The sequence below is a fragment of the Manduca sexta genome, chromosome 7 (genome assembly GCF_014839805.1).
Source record: "Manduca sexta isolate Smith_Timp_Sample1 chromosome 7, JHU_Msex_v1.0, whole genome shotgun sequence".
Taxonomy (NCBI): domain Eukaryota; kingdom Metazoa; phylum Arthropoda; class Insecta; order Lepidoptera; family Sphingidae; genus Manduca; species Manduca sexta.
The window spans coordinates 3,165,237-3,175,504 of record NC_051121.1 but is presented as its reverse complement, the minus strand read 5'-3'; the positions used below and the strand labels follow the sequence as shown (position 1 = coordinate 3,175,504).

Here is a 10,268-nt window from a genome sequence, read left to right as displayed (position 1 = left end):
CAGAACCAGTGTAGTTGCGACTGACGCATTCCGAGGCTCCACACGGCGTTTAGAATTATTTATATTTGAAAATCGTGTTGTTTAGGTTATATTTAAACTATAGTTGATGTGGTATTATAAAAATCATGATTTTACTGGCGGTTTTCTTATTTTGCGATATAAATTAAAATGACATCTTTTTAAAATTTAAATGTTTAAAATAACTCAAAAACACTTAATAAACACAAATACTTTAAAAAAATGTATCACCGGCTCAATCAAAACAAACAACTGGTGTTGTAACCGGACTAATCGCAAATTATACTCAAAATTTGTACTGAAAATATACGAAAGTTTTCAAATAAAATACATATAATACATAAAAATAATTATTTTTATGTAAAGAGAATTATGTTAATTCTACAATCATCAAATATATATCAAAAATAAAAGATTATTAATTCGAATAAATAAAAATTTGTAGAATAAATGTTAAACTTTAGAACTCTAGACAATTTGAACACACTCGAAAGACTTGGCAACACTGTTTTTAAATGTTGGCTTTATTTCTAGTACCCATTGCTAAAGATATACTGAGGCGTAAAGCCTCGTTAAAGCCCACGAGAGTGATGGAACATATTTTGTGCGCGTTTTGTATTAAAAACGAAATGTGTGCATACTGATATGGTTTAGGTGGTGTATTAGTGTGTGTGTAGGTGCGCTCGAGGCGAACCGGCGCGGCGCGGTGCAGCCACACATAGCGCGGGAATTTTTATCTTTACCGTACTGACCGAGAAATTATAATTCTCGTTCCATAATCGAATGATTTAATGTAAATAATTTTAGGGCAAGCCAGGCTTTTGGGTTTCTATCGAAGAACCGCCACGGCTGTCACGGTGTATCGAATAACAAGAAATGTGACATCCATCAAAAATAAAAATAATATATGGTAAAATTTACATGAATGCAATAAAAAAAAACCAATAATATATAATGTGTTATTCGGAATTTATTGAATAATTTAACGTGGCACGAATTTGCTATCTATCTCTTTTCCGACTAGTCCCTTATTTAATGAATTTATATCGTAAGAAAGTTAGAAGTAAACGTATAATATTAATTACGGATCATACTATAAATAAGAAAAAACTGCCTTTTAATCTGAATTTAATTTTTATCCTATAAAGGCCGTAATTATATTTTACTTTACTTGCACACTATATTTGCACACAATCCCTCATTAAACTAATTTCCCCTTTTTACTTTACGTTCATCTAAATTTGGCCATGGATCTATAATACCTATGATACTTGCAGTTTAATTAAAGCATATAATGAGAAAAGTTCAGTAAAAAAAAAAACTTCAGTATCCGCTCACTGCTAGTGTCCGTAACCAAATGATCTGTGCAGTAACTGATTTATGGATAACAGAGGCGGACAGTTTACGGTGGCGGAGGGGCAGTCAAAGCTTGCAATAATTCCGCCAACAAGAATCGAGTGCATGCAATGTGCCGGCAGTGGTGTGGCGCGGTGCAGCGCGGCGGCTGTGGTGGCGGCGCGAGACAGGGAGGCGCCGCGAGAAGGGTCGTGGAGCGCGGCACGGCGCCACTCGCGTCACGCGGCCCACGGCGCGGCGCGAGCGGAGCGGCGGCGGCAGTCACTCGCGAGCTCCGCACCGAGTCGCACGTCTGTCGTTCGCCGCGACCGAGTGTGCGCCGACGATCGTCCGCCGCCGTCGGCATCTGTCGCTTGTTGTCGTCCAGTGTGGCGAGAGTGCGTCACCTCGCATCAGCCGGTGTCGGCGAGTGTGTGTATACTGTGGAAGTGCATTGTTTGGTTGGTGGTGTGAAGCCGGTGGTGCGGGACGGTGCTGTGTGATGGTCCGCGTTGCGATGCGGCCGCCGCTGTGGCGCAGCGTTCGCGGCAGGTGAAGTCGGGCGCGGATGGGGCGCGCGGCGCTGGCGCTGCTGGCGGCCGCGGCATTGGCGGTGGCAGCGGCGGCTGGCTGTGGCGGCGGCGTACCGGGCTGCACGTGCAGCGATGGTGGAGCGCAGCTCGAGTGCCGCGCCGCCGGTCTGCGCCGCCTGCCGCCGCTGCACGACCATCTGCTCTACCTGTAAGTACACACAGCTTGTGGCTTGGCAATGATGCTTTACTGGTAATAGAAGGACGCATCTTGTATGTCATAGTTTCTAGCCTTCAGCATTGAAGCATCAAACAATACAGCAGGCGTATGAGCATATCAATTAAGATCGCGTTGAAGTCTTTTGTATGCGCTCGCGCATCTTGTTGAACACACGCATGGAAAGTGATGCAAGCAACGCGGCGGGCTTGCTCGTACCCGAGTTACATCGTGGAATACACCCAGACATTGTTCGTATCATATCACATTTCGTATCACGTATTAATATCGCACAACGGATGCATCTGCAGAAGGAACGTTCGCTCGACTTACTGTGGTGACTCGTAACACAAACAAGCACGAAGATGCAGGGCGTATAACATAATTCTTGATACAGTCAAAATATATGTAAATCATTTTAATAAAATTATTTTACGGATATTATCGCGGTTATTTATATTATTATTTTCTCCCGACGTTTCGAAGACTTCGCAGCCTTCGTGGTCACGAGGCGGACAATCGCCAATTAAATCAAAAAAACAATGGAAAAATAATGAATTGAATGAAAATCTGCAATCAGTTTATTTAATATGATATTATGGTTATTTAGGCAATGAGACGGACGACTCCCGTGTACTCTGATCGTAGACATTACCGACTTTTTTGTTTGGTTAGAGCATCGAGTCTATAACTCCACCGTCTCTAGACGGATACGACGTCAGTAGGCTGTGGTGTAATGTGGTGTTAGTGTGACGTATGAAACATTTAGGAACAGTAATGTATGAATTTTGAAGGCACTACCTACTCTTTCTGTGCAGTAAGTGTTGTTTATATTCCTAATTTAATATAGTGTTTATGATTAGTTCATTGGTCGTTTTCAGCAGTGCTCACGGAGTCTATCCCACGACCACATTCTAAAAGCGCGGTGACAGATTACTGATCGCTGGGCACCGAAGCCTAGAAATATAAACGGAATACTAAATTTATCTTATTTCTAATTCATAATTATTATTATAAATGTCAAAGTTTGTGAAACTATCCGGAGGAGGCGAGCAACGCCTAGTGATAAATATTACTAAACTAGTTTTTTTGCAATTTGGCTATTTGTCCATAGTATTGTATTAACAACCTATAATAATAACTTTTTTTAGTTTGTTTTCCAACCTTGTGTAGCAGCAAAGTTTTTTGCAATTGAAACACACCCCAAGCCGGACGTGCTTCGGCGCCGAGTATTTTGCCTGCTTGTAGGTACTGCACATCAGTAGCGAAGGCTGAAAATTTTCAAAATGTAACACGAAGCAAAAAGCAAATGCCTCGGTTAACATATCGCGGCTATTTAACAGAAAACAAAAACGAAGACAAACATAAATAAACCTAAAAGGGAAGTCGGTAGTTATCGGGTAGTACGGATCCCCCTACATCTTCGTACACCAAAGTCCTATAGCAATTAACACTAACTACCAGACACACTGCGATATTTTTAGTTTTTTTTTTATAAATAAATATGTTACAATTTTATCAGATTTTAATGTATTATTAAAGATTTTAAAATAAATTGACCCTCTTAAATGACTCCGTCTTATTACAGTTTTGAACTGAATATTAAAAATCCACACAAAATCTGCTTAGTTTATAAAATTAAATGCCAAATTAGTTTGTTTACATTGTTTGGAACTTTAGAAAACGAATTTGCCTACAAACATAATAATATGAATTATTTACTTGCGACACAATTTGATAAAAAAAAACGATTTAGGTCAACTATCTTCTGCAGCTCCTATTTTAAGATAACATTATATAATATACAGTTCACGATAGTTATTGTTGTTGTGCGATTAACGCTGTGGATGGTATACGTAATGATTACATTGTTTAACTGTTTGCATAATATAATATGTATACGTATTAATGTTATGTATATAACGCCACACGGAAGCGTTTTGTCCGACTCACTGCAGCCGCACGACGCGGCGTGCCTGCTGCCGTGGTGATTCCGGCGCAGCGGGCGCGGTGCGGGTGCGGGCCGGTTCCCGATTTATCAGCAGGTATCGATCGCGCTGATAACGCGCCCCCGCGGAGACACCCACCACTCGGTCGGCCACTAGCTGTTGCCGCCAAGCAGCAGTGAACATTGTGCACTGTGCAGCCGCTGAGTGAACACGCGCACGTACGAGGAACTCTATACACCGTTACGATTCGGTTGCAACAAATTTGAACCGAACATAATTAATAATCATCATGCTTGTACGCATATCATGTTTTGCCGAGCGTAGTAAAATACATTAATTACTTTGTGTATATTTATACATTGCTATTTTTATAGCTAGTGTATACGCTTGCTACTAAGGGAGCGACCTGATCGTCTTGTCGTTTAAACAAAACTGTACATATTGGGTACGTCACAGTGCGCTCGGAGACACACACTGATATCAGAGTCGAAGGCTTCAATAACCCAGGGCAAGTGAGGTGCTGTGATTCTGAGGATTCAATACAATATTAATAAAGCGGCGCTCACTGAGTAAATATTCGGCAAGTGGCGATACGAATATACGTACGTACTTATTCTGATAGATTACACCGGTTTTACAGCACCTTTTGTATAAAACGCGACATGACGTAATATTATGACAATTGAGGATACTCGACGATTGCAGTTGGGTTCTCGTATTATTTCTCGGTGGGTGGTACCGGTGGGTCGCGGTGTAATGTGGCGTGCAGACTGGATCGTGATAAAACACAGCGCGTGCGTATGGTGTAGTGTGTCGCTGGCGCCGGCGCCGCGTGTGTGGCGCGAGTGTGTGTGCACCATTCACCGCGCCGCGAGTGCCGTGACGCGCACTCGCTGTGGGTCGAGGTCGCTCGCTGACACACCGCACCGTGCCGTGCAGCACGACCAACGCACACGGGAGGGGGAGTAGAGATGTTCTAAGTGTGGTGTGTGCATTACAACCGAGATGTTAATGTACTTGGAGTGCATTCACTGCATTCAACACGCGTTTGGCCGCTCGCCAACAAGCAAAGCTTGCCGGTGCACTCCAGGAGAGTTGATCCGAATCGCTTTGCGACATCTATTGATGCGATGGTGAATTTCAAAGACGTGCAAGTATCACATGCTTGTACGACTGCGTGACACAAGCTCGCTTCACCCAAAACAGCAGCAGCTTCATACGCACTTGACGGTCGGTTGGATAGTGACGCACCGATGAATGTGTCTTTTTATCGCATTGACTAATAAGTTAAACTTCTTTTTACAGCCGAAAGAGCCGCAGCTCCAAAATATATCAAGTACTGAGGGTTACGGTCTATTTCTAATAAGTAAATAAATGAACCAACCATCAACATGATACCTCTATTCGTTCCTGAGAAAAAAGGGTCTTGGCAGACACACAAATTAACAAACAGTATTTACGCTACAATATCCTTAAAACCGGAACACCGCTGCCTAATGACGCATAGATACCTAACCAGACGGCTCCGCCTGCGGGTTGCCAGCGTTCAGTCCGCTGGCACCCTCAGTGATAGCGGTAGGGCGCACCAAACCTTCATTGGGACTGCCGTGGTTGCTAAGGCGGGGAATCGCTTGTACACCGTTCGCAGGGTATCCCCGATGACAAACACGGCGGCTCCCAAAAAAAAAACAGCAGTCAGGTCCCCCCGAGGCACTTCTTGTGCGCTCGGTCTCCACACCGAATGCACGCCCACCGGGGTGACTTTCGTCACGGCTCCACCGGAACACAGTTAAGTGTGTATACTTCATGGTTGCCAATTCACATTAAGGCCTATAAAGGCTCGCAAACATTTCCTGCCTTTCCTCATCCTTCCCCCACATTTCCTTCCCAGCTAACCCCTCCCAACTTTCCTCCAGGTCTCTGCAGTCGTTAAGCCGGGGCATTCCAGTATCTCAGTTCCAGGTTTCCCCCGGAGTTGGCTGCCAGGTTCGATATCCAAAAATAAAAACAACAGTCGGGTATTTATATACCTTGTAGTGTAGTGTAGTAGTAGTGTTATCACTACTTAGTACAAAATAAAGTGTCGGTAAAGTTGTTACATAATGAACGATGAACACTGCAATGGTAATATTGTAATGTGCACTTTATGAAACACACCATAAAGGTCATGTTTCTTACCGGCCTCAGTCCACGGTTTCTGTACTGAAACAAATTATATTTTTACACGAGGGTACTCGCAAAGTACAGAGCACGCGAGCGCGCCGCGATATGTGTCGCGCCTGTCATCACCAGACACCAGTCCCGCAACACGTTGTACTTAAAGAGTTAAGACAAGTTGAATGCAGCGGCTGCGGAGCGACTGCCACAAACCTGTATACGGCTTACTAGGTAGGTATATCGTGAAATCCAAAAATTCTCCTAATGAAGCGGGTTTATTTATTACGGGGCAACGGCAAGCGCGTCTAGGTGTCGGCGCTAGTGAATTAATAAATGTAGCGGATGCGCCGTCACTATACAAATTTATGATATTAATTAAACAGCTGTTAATCTCAATATTCAGCAACATTAAGCGGCAAGACGTAGTAGTATGAATTAATTAACAGGTAGGCCCGCGTGGCTACCGCCGCCGCGCCGCTCCACACCGCCGCGACGCGCTGCACCCAGACCGCCACCCGTGTCCTCCCCTTTAACAAACTCCAAACAGCGTACTGCTCAACAGTGCAAACTGCACGTTCTATCGCCGGCGTTCCAAGTCTCAATTACATAATTCATAATTATTTTAGTATGTGGTTAGTCGAGACACCTCCTTGGTGTCTCGAATAACCACAATCAACACAGGACGACACGGACGCTCGTGTTGATTAGGCTATTTTTCTCCATTTAAACTACCTCAAACGGCGGCAGATCACCATTTAGGGGCACTATATCGCAATAGCGAATGACAAACAATCGCCATTTAGGCTCTCTCGAAAGAAAATGTGTTTTATATTACACTTCAAATCGAATAATCGAATCCAATGGCCTTTATATAAACTAGGTACTATTAGTACTCTCATTTACCCAACTTGGTATACAAAAACCGGCTGTCATGCATTTTCTTTCACTATACGTCGAAATAATCGCCGGCAGTTTATCGTCAAAAATACGAGAAAATTTAAGCGTGCTTGAATGGACCGAGAACGGGCGGCAAACCCTGTGGGGAGGGTGTGTGGGTCGAGGGGCGGCGGCGGCGGGGTGAGTCGGCGGCCACGTGTCAGCGACCGCGCCGATGATGGATGGCGCCAATAACGAGCCGCGCCGCACTCGTTACCGCCGCTACAGCGCAGCCACGCACAGAGGGCTCGCCGCGACACACGCTGACGCGCTGCCAACGCGCGGTCGCTCGCACTCCTTCGCGGGGTACCGCTAGGCACACTTCACTTGAAGGAAAATCTTCGACGTCCAACAATCATACGGTCAGTTGCGATTCAGAATACATATTTAAGATGAGACTTCGTGGTAGATGAGGCCTCCTGGAGCGTATTTTGATGTATGGCCTTTTAACACGTCTGTGTATGGCGCCGTGATCACCGCCTTAAGATTCGGGATTCCAATTCTGGCTCAGGTACTGATGTTGGGATTTTGCTCGGTATCAGCCCGGAGTCTGAAATTTGTGCCTGCTATGGCGATAATATTCGCCATCTAACTCATCATAGGCCGGAACACGCATGGTAAAAAGTTGGTACCCAGTTTGCACCTCTACCTTCCTTCGGGATTAAAGTCGTGATGTGTATATGTATGTATCTAAATATTATATCCTCGCAGTTCCTAATAAAATAACTTGCGATTGTCGAAGACGTATCGCTTCTGCAGTGCGAGGTGGCGGTGCGGTCACGTGCGCCGGCCGCAGGCCATTTACTACAGCAGTGAACACTCTCTCGCACTCGATTCATCACTGTTGAACTCGGAATTGCAAGGTAAACGGTTGTGATGCCGGGAGACGCATCGCCGCACCGCGTCTCGCCGAACACAAGCGACATCCGTAAACGTGCACACTAGGATCCCGTGTACTGTGAATAAGTCCTCAAAAGACGACACCATTACAGTACTACTTGTGACTCGGGACTAGTACAAGGTCCCATTCTTCGATTGGGCAACACTTTGTGTGCGTTCCGTGAGAAAATTGCCTGAAATTGAATCTCCCTTACTATCGTATTATGGTTGATGTCGGATTGGTGGTGCACAAAAAATGAGGGTGTGTAACAATTAGCACTTAAAGGAGCTCCTGCAAAAGTTTGTACGCTGTCTAGAGTCAGCAATGGCTTGGCTCCCGATTGCTGCTCAGTTTACACTTTACATCAAAACCACCTATTCTTACTGTAACCAATCTAAAGTCGCATTAGTCAGAGCCAAGCTACAATTCTACAGTACAGTTCCTCGAGCAGCTCCCAGCCGCCCTAACCCCCACTCCCCCGCTCCTCACCCCCACTGCTCGAGTGGAACATCCGAAATTGTGGAAATCACCAAGATGATGTTTGTGTATAATGAATAGTGAGCGTTTTAACCGACTTCAAAAAAAAGAGGAGGTTCTCAATTCGACTGTATTTTATCTATTTTTTTTTATGTTCTGTACCTCAGGACTTTTGACTCGGTGAACCGATTTAGATTTTTTTTTTATTTGTAGGCTGGTGCTTCCCGTGTGGTCCCATAAAAATTTTATCGTTAAATATCATCGTCCCATAAAAATGATGTCGTCAACGTGTACTGATTTTTAACTAACACAAAAAAATTTAAAAAAATAACTTAAAATTATACCGCCTTTAAAAACCTAATGTACCTACGGAAACAATGTTTAATTTGTATTAGGCACCGACTCCAAAATTGATAACCAGTATATAATAATGGTATGGTAATGTTCAATATTTTTTTGGTTTTAGTGGTGTTTTAGACACGAGCACACAAAACCACTAGCGGACAGAAGGCTCGACAGTAAAGACTGTGAAAGGGAATGTGTGTGTTTTGATAAATAAATATCTTTTTTGTTATAGATCAAGTGTTGATCGCGGCTTCGTCCGCGTGAGAACACTTTTCCGTTACAAAAGTCCCGGACACACTGTACGACGCCAGCACCACCAATAGGGGACCGGCCTAAGCTTGATTTTGTACATTATTCTATATGTAATGGTTAATAATACGAAAATGAAGCACTCCTGCGAAAACTGCATAAAAATTGGTTAAAAAATGAGCGAGTAATTCATATTTAAAATATTGTAATGTGCAGAAGAGGGCGCGATGTGGGGATATCGCTTCATCTCTTTTTTTCGCACGCGTCGTAATTCCCGATGACGTCACATGTGGGTATTTCGTCTCTTTTCTGTTTCTTGTTAATTACCCCTTCCGCCGAAATTCAAAGACTTGTAACTTGTTGATTTTTTACCGGATTTTAATAATTCCTTCTGTGTTATAATTTATATTATGTGTATATTTGATAAGAGTAAAAAACAAAAATGAGTCCGGTACCCTATTAAAAAATCATACTAAACACTTAAATTTTTTCCCACGGAAGCTAATTACCGGAATCAAAAGTATGTGTATATGTTATTCCAAGGCATGGTCTATGCGTAGGGTAAATTTCATCTAAATCCGTTCAGCTATTCCAGACTTTACTTCGAGCATACAAACATTTTTAAAAACTTTTTCATTTACAATATTATATTAGTAAGATCAATGTATGTAAAAAGTAATAGTAGTAATACTATATTGTTATATATTCATATACATTTCATGAAGCACTACAACATTTAAAAAGTGTTCAACACCACTGAGCCGTGACAGGCGGCGTGTAGCGCGCAGTGAAGCAAAACCCGCAGCTTGGATACGTTCAATGCACCGACACAAATGTTTGGGTGTTGTGCCAATTTTTACTTTTTATATAAGATAAGTTCGGAGATCGAAAGTTTAATGACATTCATAACAAACTCAAAACTCTTTTGTCTGAGTATACAGTTAAACATATACGTGTTAAAGACGTATCCGCTTAGGTTAGTTTTTAGTAAGTACATATTAATGATTGTTGCAGAGACGTGTCCAACAACAACATCAGCTCGTTGCCGCGCGACGCGCTGCGCCCCGCCGCCGCCCTGCGCGACCTGTGAGTACACCACCCTCCACTACCGCGCCACTGACACGCCACAGCCGCGCCACAGACGCGCTGTGAGCCGAGGGTGGAGTGTCGTCGTG

At 43.6% G+C, this 10,268-nt stretch overlaps 1 protein-coding gene across 2 annotated transcripts in view; it reads left to right on the top strand.

The window, feature by feature from the left end:
- Nucleotides 1-1,523: 1,523 nt before the first annotated feature.
- Nucleotides 1,524-10,268, top strand: part of LOC115450576 (follicle-stimulating hormone receptor) — a 50,152-nt gene continuing 41,407 nt past the window's right edge. Inside the window, exons 1-2 of one of the 2 annotated variants that reach the window (XM_037447734.1) lie at nt 1,524-2,094; nt 10,108-10,179. In XM_037447734.1, coding sequence (XP_037303631.1) covers nt 1,922-2,094; nt 10,108-10,179 — 245 coding nt within the window. In that variant the 5' untranslated portion in view covers nt 1,524-1,921. The remainder of the gene's footprint in view (nt 2,095-10,107; nt 10,180-10,268) is intronic. The other variant, XM_030178631.2, reaches the window with a different exon arrangement.